The following is a 16051-nucleotide window of genomic DNA, read 5'->3' as shown; positions in this document are numbered from 1 at the left end:
CGAGCCTGGAGCCTACTTCGGATTCTGTGTCTCCCTCTCTCTCTGTCCCTCCCCAGTTCATGCTTTGTCTCTCTCTCAAAAATAAACATTAAAAAAAAAACCAAAAAACAAAAAAAAACACAACACTCTCCTGATGAAAAACCTTCAAAACTGGGGTGCCTGGGTGGCTTAGTCAGTTAGGCACCCGACTTCGGCTCATGAGTTCGAGCCCCGACAGCTCAGGGCTCTGACAGCTCAGAGCCTGCAGCCTGCTTCGGATTTCTGTCTCTCTCTCTGCCCCTCCCCTGCTCACGCTCTGTCTCTCTCAAAAATAAATAAACGTTAGCAAATTTTTTTAAAAAAACACCTTCAAAATTGTAGTAGGCCCTTACTCGGTGTCACATGCGAAGCTTGGTACTTTTTGTGACCTCATTCATCCAAAGAGCACCTAGGAGGTAGGTGGTGGTATTATTCCCATTCTCCAGAAGAGAAACAGAAGCACAGATTAGTGAACCCGCCCCAAACCTCACAGCCACCGGGCGCAGAGCCAGATGGAAGGCCAGGTGGGCCTGATCTATGACAAGACCCGTGCTGCTCACGCTGGAACCTGCACACAAGTGAGCTGGGAAGCTTGTGGAAACAGACGTGGCGTCAGCAGTTCTGGGGTGCGGCCCGAGATGTTGCCGTTCTAACGAGCTCCTAGGGGTTGTGGCCGTGCTGGCCACACTTGGGGTAGCAGGATGCTGTTTTGCTTTTTTTTTCTATAGCCTCACAGCCTCCCATCTCCCCACCCCTGCCATTTCTTCCAGAAGCCTACCCCCCCCCCCCACCGCCATGGGACTGGCCATGTCCTCTGTGTGTCCCCACCTCAGTCCGGAACAGGGGTCTGGCTCAGCGGACTCTTCCTGCCCATCGATCTCTTTCTCCGGTGCTAGACTGTAAGCTCCTTGAAAATAAATACCCTATCTTGTTCTTCTCAAACATCCCTAGCTTGGTGTCTGATGCCTAGTAGTTACCTGACAAATGTTTGTTGAATGAACAACTTCCTCATCGCATGAGCCAGAAACCCGTGTCACTCTGGACACCTCTTAACCCCCGTATCCTCTCCGTCACCCACAGCTGCCCTAGGTGGCTAAGAGCGACTCACTTCCCTCCATCCCACAGAGGCCTACAGCCCGGTCTCCTGCTGCAGCCGCCTGACAAGTTCTGCCGCCCCTTTGGCCCCCTCCAACCCAAGGACAGTGTAGCCAGTGTAGCCAGAAGGATCTTAAATGCAAATCCAATTTTAAAATGAAGGATCTTAAATGCAAATCCAATTTTAAATGTCCTAGGCCCCAGGCCCAGCCTGGCCCCTGTCTGCTCCCTGGCCGGCCTCCCTCCCCTCACTGTCCTCCACGCTGCCCTCCTTTCAGATTCTGGTGTCCCTTATGCTTCCTTCTGTGGCCTTTGCACAAGCTTTCCACTGCCTGGAACTGTTTTTTCTCCCCTCTTAGGAAGTCAGTGTTTGCCGCTCCCCCGTATCTGAGCTCAAGGATCACTTCCTCAGCAAGACTCTCAACCTCCCTGACCAGGTCAAATGCCCCTGTTATCAAGTCCTTGTCATACCCATACACCTGTCTTTGTTATTTTATTTTATTTTATTTTATTTTATTTTATTTTATTTTATTTTATTTTATTTTATTTTATTTCATTTATTGTTTATTTATTTATTATTTAGTTTACTTATTTATTTATTTGAGGAGAGGGGAAGAGAGAGAGGGAGAGAGAGAATCCCAAGCAGGCTCCGTGCTGTCAGCTTGGAGCCCAACGCAGGGCTTGAACCCACAAACTGTGAGATCATGACCTGAGCCGAAACCAAGAGTCAGACGCTTAACTGACTGAGCCACCCAGGTGCCCCCAGATGTCATTTTTTTGTGGCACTTGTCATAGGTGAACTTTTTTTTCCCCCAAGAAATTCCACATATATTTTCCAGACCAGTTTCCAAATCAGGTAGAGCAAAAAGTTGGGCTCCAGTTTAAACCAATAGACCTGTACAGACATGTTTATTTATCTGACCTAAAAGTAATTTTATTCCAGAAATCCATCAGATTGAAAAAGCCTGAGCCCAGAGATGAGCACAATGTTTTTTTCCATTTGGCAAAAACAATTAGCATAAAGATATTTCCCTTTATAACCGAAAAGTTTTATTTTCATTAATGTCCAGTGGTACTGTATTTGGATCACGGGCTTTTTTAAAAATAATTTTTAGGGGCGCCTGGGTGGCTCAGTCGGTTGAGCGTCCGACTTCGGCTCAGGGCATGATCTCGCGGTTTTGTGAGTTCGAGCCCCACGTCGGGCTGTGTGCTGACAGCTTGGAGCCTGGAACCTGCTTCGGATTCTGTGTCTCCTTCTCTCTCTGCCCCTCCCCCTCTTGTGCTGTGTCTCTATCAAAAATAAATGAATGTAAGAAAAAAATTAAAATAAAATAATTTTTAACTTTATTGGAGTTTAATTTACATGCCTAACCATTCACTCACTTGAACTGTAAAGTTCATGAGTCTTAGTAGATGTACACGGCCCGGAAATGGTTCCTCAGGCCATTTGCATAATCCCCTCCCCCTGACCCCATTGTATGAATGTCACCTGTTGGTGGACACTCGGGGCTTTTTCATTCTGGAGGCTATTATGAATAATGATTCTTTTAAAAAAATGTTTATTTATTTTGAGGTGGGGGGAGGGGCAGAGAGAGAGAGGGAGAGAGAGAGAGAATCCTCAGCAGGCTCCATACCCGGCGCGGAGCCCAACGTGGGGCTCCATCCCACAACCACAAGATGGTGACCCAAGCCAAAATCAAGAGACAGACGCTCAACCGACTGAGCCACCCAGGGGCCCCAGTAATGCTTCTTATGTATATTTGCATACAGGGTGTTTTGTAGCGGCATGTTTTCAATTCCCCTAGGTGATCATCTCCAATGATACCTAGGAGTGGAGTAATGGGCAAATGTGTGTTTAATTTTGAAGGAAACTGCCGGTTTTCTAAAGTAGCTGTACTATTTGCATTCGTACAAGTACCGTGTGAGGGTCTTAGTTGCTCCATATCATTTCCAGTACCTGGTGTGATCAGTTTTTCTTTTTTTAAAAAGCTATTCTCACATAGTGATATTGTGGTCTTAATTTGTATTTTCCATAATGACTAACAATGTCATATACTTGTTGGCCATTCATGTATCTCTTGTGAAAGTCTGTAGAAATCTATTGCCCATTTTAAAAATTGTGTTATTCTCTTTAGTTTTAAGAGTTGTTTATATATCGAGGTATACGTCCCTTGTCAGATGCGTGCTTTGCAAATATTCTCTTTCAAACTGTGGCTTGCCTTTTCACAGGTGCAATTTTACATATGTATGGATATCTGTCTCCTCCAGATCAGCCTCCTGAGGGTAGGGACTCAATCTGCATTGTCTGACGCCTGGCATACTGCCAGGAACATAGTAATGGTTTGTTGAGTAAATTCAGGGACCACAATCGGAAGTTCCTTTCTATCTCTTTCTTTCCCTTAGACCCTCAGGGGAGACCAGGCTTAAGGTTATAAAACATGAAACATCTCATGGGGTGTCACAAGTGAAGGGTATTCGTGACTCAAATGGTTTCTTCTTCTTCTTCTTCTTCTTCTTCTTCTTCTTCTTCTTCTTTAAGTTTATTTATTTATTTAGAGAGAGAGCACAAGGAGGGAAGGGGCAGAGAAGAATCCCAAGCAGGTTCTGTGCTGTCAGCACAGAGCCCTATGCAGGGCTCAACCCCCTCCCAACCTGAAGATCATGACCTGAGCCGAAATCAAGCGTCCAATGCTTAACTGAGTGAGTCACCTAGGCGCCCCTTGCCTCAAATGTTTTCTTTTCCTTTTTTTTTTCAATTAGAATAATAAAGCTATTTTAATTATTATAAATCAGCATTTATGCCTAATATTTTCATTTTTGTCTCAGTGACCTATTTTTTCTTTTTTTAAATTTATTTATTTATTTATTTATTTTTAATTTACATCCAAATTAGTTAGCATATAGTGCAACAATGATTTCAGGAGTAGATTCCTTAATGCCCCTTACCCATTTAGCCAATCCCCCCCTCACAACCCCTCCAGTAACCCTCTGTTTAAGAGTCTCTTATGTTTTTCCCCCTCCCTGTTTTTATATTATTTTTGCTTCCCTTCCCTTATGTTCATCTGTTTTGTATCTTAAAGTCCTCATATGAGTGAAGTCATATGATATTTGTCTTTCTCTGACTAATTTCGCTTAGCACAATACCCTCTAGTTCCATCCACATAGTTGCAAATGGCAAGATTTCATTCTTTTTGATTGCCGAGTAATACTCCACTGTGTGTGTGTGTGTGTGTGTGTGTGTGTGTGTGTGTGTGTGTGTGTACACCACATCTTCTTTATCCATTCATCCATCGATGGACATTTGGGCTCTTTCCATACTTTGGCTATTGTTGATATGCTGCTATAAACATTGGGGTGCATGTGTCCCTTCGAAACAGCCTACCTGTATCTCTTGGATAAATACCTAGTAGTGCAATGGCTGGGTCATAGGTTTTTAATTTTTTGAGGAGCCTCCATACTGTTTTCCAGAGTGGCTGCACCAGTTTGCATTCCCACCAGCAATGCGAAAGAGATCCTCTGTCTCCGCATCCTCGCCAACATCTGTTGTTGCCTGAGTTGTTAATGGCAACATTATGACAGATGTGAGGTGGTATCTCATTGTGGTTTTGATTTGTATTTCCCTGATGATGAGTGATGGTGAGCATTTTTTCATGTGTCGGTTGGCCATCTGGATGTCTTCTCTGGAGAAGTGTCTATCCATGTCTTTTGCCCATTTCTTCTCTGGATTATTTGTTTTTTGGGTGTTGAGTTTGATAAGTTCTTTATAGATTTTGGATACTCACCCTTTATCTGATATGTCATTTGCAAATATCTTCTCCCATTCTGTCGGTTGCCTTTTAGTTTTGCAGACTGTTTCCTTCGCCGTGCAGAAGCCTTTTATTTTGATGAGGTCCCAGTAGTTCATTTTTGCTTTTGTTTCCCTTGCCTCTGGAGACATGTTGAGTAAGAAGTTGCTGTGGCCACGGTCCGAAAGGTTTTTGCCTGCTTTCTCCTCAAGGATTTTGATGGCTTCCTGTTTTACATTGAGGTCTTTCATCCATGTTGAGTTTATTTTTATGTCTGGTGTAAGAAAGTGGTCCAGGTTCATTTTTCTGCACGTCGCCATCCAGTTTTCCCAGCACCACTTGCGGAAAAGACTGTCTTTATTCCATTGGCTATTCTTTCCTGCTTTTTCAAAGATTAGTTGGCCATCTGATTGTGGGTCCATTTCTGGGTTCTCTATTCTGTTCCATTGATCTGAGTGTCTGTTTTTGTGCCAGTACCATACTGTCTTGATGATTAAGCTTTGTAGTACAGCTTGAAGTCCGGGATTGTGATGCCTCCTGTTTTGGTTTTCTTTTTCAAGATTGCTTTGGCTATTCGGGGTCTTTTCTGGTTCCATACAAATTTTAGGATTGTTTGTTCTAGCTCTGTGAGGAATGCTGGTGTTACTTTGATAGGGATTGCATTGAATATGTAGATTGCTTTGGGTAGTATCAACATTTTAACAATATTTTTTCCTCCTATCCAGGAGCTTGGAATATTTTTCCATTTTTTGGTGTCTTCTTCAATGTCTTTCATAAGCTTTCTATAGTTTTCAGTGTATAGATTTTTACCTGCTTGGTTAGGTTTATTCCTAGGTATGCTTTTTGGTGCAATTGTAAATGGGATTGATTCCTTGATTTCTCTTTCTGTTGCTTCATTGTTGGTGTATAGGAATGCAACCGATTTCTGTGTATTAATTTTATATCCTGCAACTTTGCTGAATTGAAGGATCAGGTCTAGCAGCTTTTTGGTGAATGTTTTGGGTTTTCCATATAGAGTATCATGTCATCTACAAAGACTGAGGTCCCAGTCTTGGGACCTTGGGATGTCTTTTATTTCTTCGTGTTGTCTGATTGCTGAGGCTAAGACTTCCAATACTGTGTTGAATAACAGTGGTGAGAGTGGACATCCCTGTCTTGTTCCTGACCTTAGGGGGAAAGCTCTCAGTTTTTCCGTATTGAGGATGATATTAGTGTTGTGTCTTTCACATATGGCTTTTAGATCTCAAGGTATGATCCTTCTATCCCTACTTTCTTGAGGGTTTTTTTTTTTTAATCAAGAAGGGATGCTATATTTTGTCAAATGCTTTCTCTGCATCTATTGAGAGGGTCATGTGGTTCTTGTCCTTTCTTTTATTGATGTGATGCATCACATTGATTGTTTTGCGGATATTGAACCAGCCCTGCATCCCAGGCATAAATCCCACTTGGCCGTGGTGAATAATTTTTTTAAATGTATTGTTGGATCCGGTTGGCTAATATCCTGTTGAGGATTTTTGCTTCCATGTTCATCAGGGAAATTGGTCTATAGTTCTCCTCTGTAGTGGGGTCTCTGTTGGTTTTAGAATCCAGGTAATGTTGGCTTAATGGGAACAGTTTGGAAGTTTTCCTTTCATTTCTGTTTGTTGGAACAGTTTCAAGAGAATAGGTGTTAACTCTTCTTTAAATGTTTGGTAGAATTCTCCCGGAAAGCCATCTGGTGCTGGACTCTTGTTTTTTTGGGAGATTTTTGATTACTAATTTGATTCCTTTACTGTTATGGATCTGTTCAAACTTTCTATTTCTTCCTGTTTCAGTTTTGATAGTTTATATGTTTCTAGGAATTTTTTCAGTTCTTCCAGATTGCCCATTTTACTGGTGTGCTCATAATATTCTTTTATTCTTGTTCTTATTTCTGCTGTGTTGGTTGTGATCTCTCCTCTCTCCTTCTTGATTTTATTTATTTGGGTCCTTTCCTTTTTGATCAAAGTGGCTAGTGGTTTATCAATTTTGTTAATTCTTTCAAAGAACCGGCTTCTGGTTTCATTGATCTGTCCTGGGATTTTTTGGTTTCTGTAGCATTGATTTCTGCTCTAATCTTTATGATTTCCTGTCTTCTGCTGGTTTTGGTCAAATGGTTTCTGATAAGACCTCTTGGGGACCCCATGCTCTGCCCATGAGACTCTAGAATTTCACAAGAGCTTAGAGGTCAGCTTGGAAGACAGGTCTTGAAGCTACATTTGCATGGAACTATATTAATTTTACATCGAGTGTACATTTATTACTGTAACTTGGAGACTGAGGCTGGGGGCACCGAAGAACCATGCCAAGCTATCCTTCGGTGCCAGGGCTCTGGTCTTTGAGTCCAGTAGAGCAGCTAGGAGAATCCCAGATGAGACCACCAGAGGGCGCAAGGGCTTCAGTCTTGGTTGAAGGTGAAGAAAACCAGATGAAGACGGGCGCTTAAGGGTCTGGGACGCTTCTTTCAGTGTCTACCAAGGAAGCTCAGGAGTTTACAGACAGCTGGCGTGGGGAATTCAAAAGATAGGGCCGGGGATGGGGCGGGTGGCGGGGTGGGGGGGTTGGGGGGAGGGGAGGGGGCGGTGTTCAACTTTCAACATTCCTTCCACACTTCCTGAGTATGTATGAAGCTCCAACCGGACTAATTGCCGAGGCTGGGAACTGATCGTTGGGATTTCTAGAGATAAGCTACTTCCAGAACATTTTAAGATTCCATGATCTCGTTTCATCTCGTTTGATAAGAAGTGTGCCCGGTGGGAGCTGCAGATAAGGAAGCCGAGATTCCGAGGGTTGGGCGACTTCAGCGGTTCGCTGCGACTCCCTGGGGGAACGCATCCGGTGCGGCGCGGGTCCGGGGCCTTCCCGGGTTACCCAGGCGACCGGCCGGCAGTCACGTGACGGGGGAGCAGGCGGAGAAGCTGGAGAGGCGAGCACGGTCTACTGCCGGGCTTCTGTAGTCCGGCGGCGGTCACGTGTCCAGGGCCCGCGGGAGGTGGAGTTGGCCCCCCGGCTCCAGCGTCACATGACCGGCTCCGGGACAACATGGCGGCGGCCGTGGTGCAGCGGCGGGGCTGAGCGACAGCGATTGCAGTGGGCTCCTAACAGGGGTGAGGGGTGGCTTCAGCCTGGGCGGGGGGGTGGGGGGGTGGGGGGGTCGGGCCCTCCTCAGCCTGCTCCCGTCCCCGACGTCACTCGCGTTCCACTCGTCCTCTCCGCGCGCTGCGTCTGCCGGAACGGGGAGGCATGACAGGCAGGGCCTGGCTTCCATCCCAGCCGCGCTTTGTGCTTTCGGGCAAGCGCCTGTCGGTCTCTGGGCGCCCCTCCCTCGCCTGGGTTCCCTCCATCCTCTTTTCTCCAGCCTCCTCCCCTCGCAGGTGGGATCGTCGGTGGGACCGGAGCGCGGGCGGGCGAGGCCCCCCGGGACCATGTCCGGGTCCGACACCGCGCCCTTCCTCAGCCAGGCGGATGACACGGACGACGGGCCGGTGCCCGGCACCCCGGGGTTACCGGGGTCCATGGGGAACTCGAAGTCCGAGGATCCCGAGGTCCCGGACCGCGAGGGGCTGCAGCATATCACCGGCTTGTCTCCGGGCCATTCGGCTCTCATAGTGGCGGTGCTGTGCTACATCAACCTCCTCAACTACATGGACCGCTTCACCGTGGCTGGTACTGACTTCTGGGAGGAAGTCAGACTGGGGGAAGGGAAGGGGGTCCCGAAGGTGGGGCTGCCTCGTCGAGCCCATCTCGAGTCTTCTTTGCAGGCGTCCTTCCAGACATTGAGCAGTTCTTCAACATCGGAGACAGCAGCTCCGGCCTCATCCAGACCGGTGAGTGGAGGCCCTTCCTGGGCACACGGCAGCTTTTCTTCCTTTTCTGCCCCAAATGGGGTTACATGCCGGCATGCCTGGGGCCTTAATAGAGGTAGAGAAGCCAGACTTAGAGGAGGAGATGGTCTTTATTTCTCTGTGGGTTGCCCTGTTCAGTTAGAACACTACATTTTATTTTATTTTATTTTTTAATTTTTTTTTAACGTTTATTTATTTTTGAGACAGAGAGAGACAGAGCATGAACAGGGGAGGGGCAGAGAGAGAGGGAGACACAGAATCTGAAACAGGCTCCAGGCTCTGAGCGGTCAGCACAGAGCCCGACGTGGGGCTCGAACTCACGGACCATGAGATCATGACCTGAGCCGAAGTCGGACGCTTAACTGACCAAGCCACCCAGGCGCCCCAGAACACCACATTTTAAAAGGCAGTTTAGTGTAATGGTTAAGACAGACCTGGGTTTAAATCTCAGCTTTCCACTTAGTGTGATGGTAGGCAAGGCCCTCAACCTCTCTAAGCCTTACTTTTCCTTGGTGAGAAGGAAAGAGTAGCAACCCAGAACACCTCAGAGGGCTAATGTGAGAATCAGATGCGATAATTAACGCTGTAAAGTGCATGGTGCCGTGTCTGGAGGATGGTAGGCACCGAAAGATAGGGATGGAAGGCGGTGTCTGGAATGGGGAGAGTTGAGTTTTACTTGCTCAGAACGTTGTGGGAGAGGCAAAGCCAAGGCCAGATCCTCCTTTCCTTCCTTTTCCCCTTCCTTCGTTTCTCAAACATTTCTGAGCGCTTACTCTGTGCCAGGCCCTGGAGGAAGAGGCTGATAGCATACACAGAACTTGCCCAAGACCTTTTAGACCCATTGTCTCTTAATCCTTCCATCAGTCAAAGAACAGGTGGTGGTATTATTTTATAGAAGAAGCAGGTAGTAGTCGCTATGTTTTTATAGGGAAACTGAGGCTTAGAGAATTCGGCCTTGCCCAGAGTCACACAAATGAGAGGAGAGGAGTTTGAAACAAGACCTCGAAGGGTTCTTTGCTCCACTCCAGGCCAGTAAGGACTGAGAAGTATTTAAGGCAAAGTCTAGAGGAATGAGAACAGGATCATAGGCCAAGGTCTGCAAAGCTTTAAATTGTCAAGTTAGAGAAGAAGCAAGTCTTTGTCCGCTCCATTCGCTTTTTCGTTCAACACATGTTAATGAGCACCTTTTTTATGCAATGCCATGTGTTCCACGGTGGAAACACAGGAGTAGTCATTATAGGCAAGGTCCTTGACTTCACGGAGCTGACATTCTACTGGGAATGAGCAGGCCACCGTCCTGAAAAACCTGAGCTGATAACGAGGTCATTTTCTGTAGGATTATTTTGTAAAAGAAAACAGAGTGACTGTGATCAAGAGAGATTGGATATGTGGGGGTTGGGAAGATGTCTGAGCTGGAGCCTAAAGGTTCTGTGAAGCTCAGGCGAGTGGAGAAACGTTCCCAGTAGAGAGGACAGTGGGTGCCAAAGGTCCTAAGACGGTATTGAGCTTGGCAGTTGGGCCATTGGGATGCAGAGAAGGGAAAGTGGATGAGCATGAGGTTGGAGAGGTAGGGAGGGGTTAGATCAGATCGTGGGCCATGGTGTGGAGAGTGGATTTTGCTCTTGGCTGGATGGGAGTCAGCTGGGCCATCCATTCTACAGTGGAAGGTTTGAAAGATGTCAAAGAGGGGCCTGGACTTCTCTGGCAGGAAGCACTGATAGTTTCAGGGTTGGGAGTTATTCCTGAGCCCCCTTGCTCTCCCTGAGCTGGGGTCGGGGTGGGGAAGGGGTACCGGGGCTGGGCTGTGACTCTCTGCTTCTCCTCAGTGTTCATTTCCAGTTACATGGTGTTGGCACCTGTGTTTGGCTACCTGGGTGACAGGTACAATCGGAAGTATCTCATGTGCGGGGGCATTGCCTTCTGGTCCCTGGTGACACTGGGGTCGTCCTTCATCCCCAGAGAGGTGAGGCCCCATGCTGGCTCCTGTTTCTGCCCCACCCCCACCCCCCACCCATCAGTCTTTGCTGCCATTCTTTGGGGTCGTTGCAGACTGGGCCTGGGGAACTTATGCAGTTTCCTTGGTCCAGGCCGTCTTCTCCTCCCTGCTTGCCTGAGTTAATCTGCCCACCCCATCTACTTCCCCTTTCTTCTAGAACATTCTTCTGTCATCCCCTTTCCCCCTAACCATTGACTGCTTACGCTCCACACTTAAACACTCCCGCTTCTATACCATGGGAAAGACCTTACCTGGACTGTCTGTCCTCTGTCTTCCTCTTCTGAGTCAGACTGCCCACAAGGTCCCCTTGACCGAGCTCCATCCTGGGTGAAGGAGCAGACAGGGAGAGGCTCTCACTTTGCTTGCACTTCCTCTCCTCCCACTCACCCCGGAACACTGCCGGCCAACCTGCCCCCACCACTCCATTGCCAAAGTGACAGAAACCTTTTGGTTGCTAAATGTAGCTCCTGCTTCCTAATCCTGCTCTTGCTAGATCTCCTGGGAGCCTCTGGCTCTATTGACTCACTTCCTCCTTCCGGAAACTCTCTCCTAACTTCTGTGATGCCACTCTTGTGGTTTTCTTCCCGCCTCCTTGGCTGTTACTCCTTTGCTCCTTTGAAATCCCTTCTGTCTGTTCTTCCTCTCTGCCCCTGGAACTCTGTCCTCAGCCCCGGGTACTGCATACTCTCCTTGGGTGATCATGCCCTGTCCTTAGCTTCGGGTGTCTTTGATAGACGAATAAACTTCCGCCTCAGATCGTTATTCACGATTGGAGTGTCTTGGATGGTAGAAAGTAAGATTTGTTCTACACCTGTCGGGGCACGAGATATTGAATAAAACTTGTATCGTCCCGTCCTGGTGATAGTTGTGTGAGCAAGTTATTGTTTTCCCCCTTTTCAGATGAGGAAACTGAGGCTCAGAGAGGTTAAGTTGCTTTCCCAAAGTCACAGCTAGTACGTAGTGGAGCCAGGATTCAAGCTCAGGTCTGTCCAGCTCAGGCCTCGCCCACCATCCCCGCCACCTCTCCCGAGCCAGCTGGTGAAGGCGGGGTGCCACCTCCCCCATGTTTCGTTCCCCAGCAATTCTGGCTCCTCCTCCTGACCCGGGGCCTGGTGGGGGTCGGGGAGGCCAGTTACTCCACTATCGCGCCCACCCTCATCGCCGACCTCTTCGTGGCAGACCAGCGGAGTCGGATGCTTAGTGTGTTCTACTTTGCCATCCCGGTGGGCAGGTGCGTGGGCCTGGGGCCTGGGGGGGAGCACGGGAGGCAGGAGGGCCTGGCGTGGGGGCACGGCTGACCGGCTATCCCCTCTCCTCTCCCATCCCCTTTCCCCAGTGGTCTGGGTTACATTGCAGGCTCCAAAGTGAAAGATATGGCCGGGGACTGGCACTGGGCTCTGCGGGTGAGTTTGGACACAGCCTGGGGGAAGGTCAGCGACATTGTCACTGCTTCTCCCTTTCCTACCTTCAGACATCCCCCCCCCCCCACCGCCTTTTAAGGCAGCGCTCACTCTGTCAAGCCTGTGGGAAGCCATGTGCAGACAGAACTCTTGGTTGTGGGTGGTAGCAGCTCACTGTAAAACTGTAAGCTCCCGGATGAGGCTCTATTGGCTCTCATAGTGGAAAGCCCCAGGGTGAGCGTCAGGTAAAGCTGGATCCAGGACTCCCACTCCGTCCTAGGAATTTGATCATCCTTTTTCTCAGTGCTGCTTTTCCTCTGTGTTAATTTCATTCTCAAGCAAGTGAAAGCTCCACGCATTTATCTTCCCATTTAGAAACCTCGCCACCCTGGATCCTTGAGCACTAAGTCCTGGATGGTGTCTGATTAGATGAGCAGGGGTCACGTGCCTGCCACTGAAACAATCACCGAGGCCAGGGAGGTTCACACCACTCTTGTCGGCCAAGTCTGGGTTATAAGCCCTGCCCTGTTTGAACCACATGGACTGAGAGAAGTGGGGGGAGTAGTTTCCCAAAAGGAAACTGGGGTGCTGTTACCAAAGAGGGAGCAGTTAGGCTTGCAGAAGCAGGGGGCCCCTAGTGGCAGTTGCTCTGCCCTCCAAACGCACGTTCAGCTTCCTTGAGCATGTGGCTTACTGGGTGTTTGAGGTCTTGGGGCCTGAGTTGCCTTCACACACCCTCACTTTCTCCCATCCCAGGGGTGTGGAGGTGTCCCTGCCTGTCTGTGCCTGTCCTGAAGCCCACTCTTTCCCCAGGTGACACCAGGTCTAGGAGTGGTGGCTGTTCTGCTGCTGTTCCTGGTAGTCCGGGAGCCGCCACGGGGAGCTGTGGAACGCCACTCAGACTCACCACCCCTGAACCCCACCTCATGGTGGGCAGATCTGAGGGCTCTGGCAAGGAAGTGAGTTTAGTTCCATTCTAACCCAACATCTGAGGCCCCCCCAGGGAGGCCTCCGTATCTGTTCTGAGATTTACAGGAGCATGGTCTTTGTTTTCTGCCAGCTGGCCCTCCCCCAAAGCCAGGTCACCACTGCCCCCTTGTGGCAGATGCTTGAATTACAGGCCCAGATCCTGGGCGCCAAGACAGCTTCCACACCCGTCTCCTAACCTTACTTTAAAAGTAAGCCGGGGAGAGAGAGTAGAAGTCCCCTACCCTGGCACCTCAGTGGAGTCTGAGTTCCTTCTTCCCACCTGTCTTCAGTCCTAGTTTCATCCTCTCTTCCCTTGGCTTCACTGCTGTGGCCTTCGTCACGGGCTCCCTGGCTCTTTGGGCTCCTGCATTCTTGCTGCGTTCCCGTGTGGTCTTAGGGGAGACCCCACCCTGCCTTCCTGGAGACTCCTGCTCTTCCTCTGACAGGTACCCAGATGGGGGCTAGGCTAGGGGTGGCCTGCAGGTGGCAGGGGATGGAGCGGAGAGAGTCATTGATTCAGGATCAGGCTACTTCTTCTCCCAGTCTCAGTTTTCCTGGCGGAGGAAACCGATGGTAGGATAATGCCTTCCTCTCAGAGCTCCGTGAACCATAGAGTACCTGGATAGACCTGGGGTCAGGGCGGCTGGGATGGAGCATCTTCTCCAGGCGGTGGGGGCGAGGCGAGGGGGCTTTGCAGGCAGAGGGACTGGCTCCCATGTCCCTCCCCCTGCCCCCAGCCTCATCTTTGGGCTCATCACCTGCCTGACCGGGGTCCTGGGTGTGGGCCTGGGCGTGGAGATCAGCCGCCGCCTCCGCCGTTCCAACCCCCGGGCTGACCCACTGGTCTGTGCTGCTGGCCTCTTGGGCTCCGCGCCCTTCCTCTTCCTGTCCCTTGCCTGTGCTCGTGGTAGCATCGTGGCCACCTATGTGAGTAGCCAGCAGGTGTCAAAAGGGGTGTTGTGGGTCTGGGGTGGTGGGACGGTGGGACGGTGCCTCTGCTGGGGCAGGACTGGGGTTCATCAGCATAGTGGTTCAGAGACCACTTGAACCAGAAGGCCTGGTTTTGGACCTCAACTCTGGCTCTTCCCAGCTGTGTGACATTAGGCAAGTGAGTTAACCTCTCTGTGCTCAGTCTTAGCATCTGTAAAATGGGAATAAGAGCTTTGTCTCACAGGGGTGTCTCAAGGATTAAGTTGAATGAGTTAGTACGCGGGCCTGGTCCAGGGTCATGTGTTTGCTCTTGTTGCGACGAGACCAACCCCCCCTACCCTCCTCCATCTCCCCGCTTCCAATCCCCCCCCCCCCCCCCCCAGATTTTCATCTTTATTGGAGAGACGCTGCTGTCCATGAACTGGGCCGTCGTGGCTGACATTCTGTTGGTGAGTAGACAGGCCACTGCAGGATTAGCCCAGAGGCTGTTGGGAGCAAGGAGTGGGGGCAGAGGCCTCACTTGCCTTAATTGTGGCCTTCACCCCTTCTTCAAAACCCAGCCCCAGACTGAATTCAGAGTCAGCCCCAGATGGGCCTGGAGTCTGGGCACTCACCCCACTCACACCTCAGGGCTGGGGTTCACCTTTGACCTCAGCCTAGACTGAGCCTTGACCCTGTCCTTGCCCTCTGCCTCCCACCCCCCTTCTCCCCAGTATGTGGTGATCCCCACGCGACGGTCCACTGCCGAGGCCTTCCAGATCGTGCTGTCCCACCTTCTGGGCGATGCTGGGAGCCCCTACCTCGTTGGCCTGGTGAGCACCGCCCCTTGGCTGGACCCGGGGTGGGGATCGGGGGACCCTGCGTTCCTGGCACTGGCTGGCAGCTCTTGGCCTCAGCTCGAGCTGACTTACAAGGTCTGACCCAGTTGGATGTTCGTGTGCTCTGCGCCCGGCGCCCCTCACCTCGGAGCCTCAGCCAGGCGGGCAGGACTTCGTTTTGGAAGATTGTGCAGCGAGGCCACGGGGCTTTCCTTGGTTCTCCAGACCACCCTTCTTTGCCAGCTCCCGACTCCTTTGTTCTTCCGCAGTCTGGGGGCTCCCTGTCCGTGACTCGCTCTCTTGGCTCTCCTTTCTCGTCTCCCTGCAGATCTCCGACCGCCTCCGCCGGAGCTGGCCCCCCTCCTTCTTGTCCGAGTTCCGAGCCCTGCAGTTGTCCCTCATGCTCTGCGCCTTCGTCGGGGCTCTGGGCGGGGCAGCCTTCCTGGGCACTGCCATCTTCATTGAGGGTGACCGCCGGCAGGCTCAGCTGCACGTGCAGGGTCAGTGGGGGCCTTCCCTTTGTCCATCCCTGACTCCTTGCCCAACTTCATGATACCCCGCGCTTGTCCGTCCGCCCGTCTGCCCGGACCTGTGTCCCTGGCTTCTCTCAGCCCACGGTTCTTCCCCCATCCTGCTTTGGGTCCGGCTGTCCAACGAGCTGACGCTCCACTGTGCCCGCAGCGCTGGTGGCCCTGCCGCCCCGTGTCCACCTCCCACCGCCCGTCTGTCCCCTCCCTGGCTTTGTGTCTTTCCGTCCATCCAGCCCTGGCTCCGACCCCTCCCTTGGCAGGTCTGCTGCGTGAGGCAGGGCCCACAGATGACCGGATCGTGGTACCCCGGCGAGGCCGCTCCACCCGCGTCCCCGTGTCCAGCGTGCTCATCTGAGGGGCCGTCGCTCGCCAGCGCGCATCCCTATCCCAGCTGGCCCTGGGCCCGCCCCAGAAGGTGCCCGGGCCTGAACCCTTGGACTGGCCCAGCTTCTAGGAACGGCCTCGGGCCGCGTTCCAGCTCCCATACACTACACAGGCAGCGGTCGGTCGGGGCAGGGGGGCGGTGGGTCCAGGAGGGGCCTTCCTCTCTCCTGGAGCAGCCCCAGGGGCTTGGTGCTATTTGTAACTGAATAAAATTTGTAGTCAGACCCCAAGTGCCTGCTCGAGTCTCTCTGGGCGGTAGTATC

At 50.8% G+C, this 16051-nt stretch overlaps 1 protein-coding gene across 4 annotated transcripts; it reads left to right on the top strand.

Annotated features, from left to right (window-relative positions):
* The first annotated feature begins 7866 nt into the window (after window positions 1-7866).
* SPNS1 (SPNS lysolipid transporter 1, lysophospholipid) lies at window positions 7867-16012 on the top strand. 4 transcript variants are annotated; one of them, XM_027051132.2, is made up of 13 exons: window positions 7867-8023; window positions 8291-8582; window positions 8678-8743; window positions 10588-10724; window positions 11837-11988; window positions 12094-12160; window positions 12971-13116; window positions 13417-13572; window positions 13864-14053; window positions 14440-14505; window positions 14770-14868; window positions 15203-15374; window positions 15665-16012. In XM_027051132.2, exons 2-13 carry the CDS (start codon window positions 8342-8344, stop codon window positions 15757-15759), a joined length of 1587 nt encoding a protein of 528 aa, XP_026906933.1. In that variant the 5' UTR covers window positions 7867-8023; window positions 8291-8341; the 3' UTR covers window positions 15760-16012. The 4 variants fall into 4 exon arrangements, with proteins under 4 accessions (XP_026906933.1, XP_026906935.1, XP_026906934.1 ...); XM_027051134.2 differs by having other exon boundaries at window positions 7876-8023; window positions 8374-8582; XM_027051133.2 differs by having other exon boundaries at window positions 7880-8023; window positions 8275-8582.
* Window positions 16013-16051: the final 39 nt, after the last annotated feature.

The sequence above is a fragment of the Acinonyx jubatus genome, chromosome E3 (genome assembly GCF_027475565.1).
Source record: "Acinonyx jubatus isolate Ajub_Pintada_27869175 chromosome E3, VMU_Ajub_asm_v1.0, whole genome shotgun sequence".
Classification (NCBI taxonomy): domain Eukaryota; kingdom Metazoa; phylum Chordata; class Mammalia; order Carnivora; family Felidae; genus Acinonyx; species Acinonyx jubatus.
The sequence above is the reverse complement of the archived record's forward strand: the minus strand, read 5'-3'. Positions and strand labels throughout refer to the sequence as shown.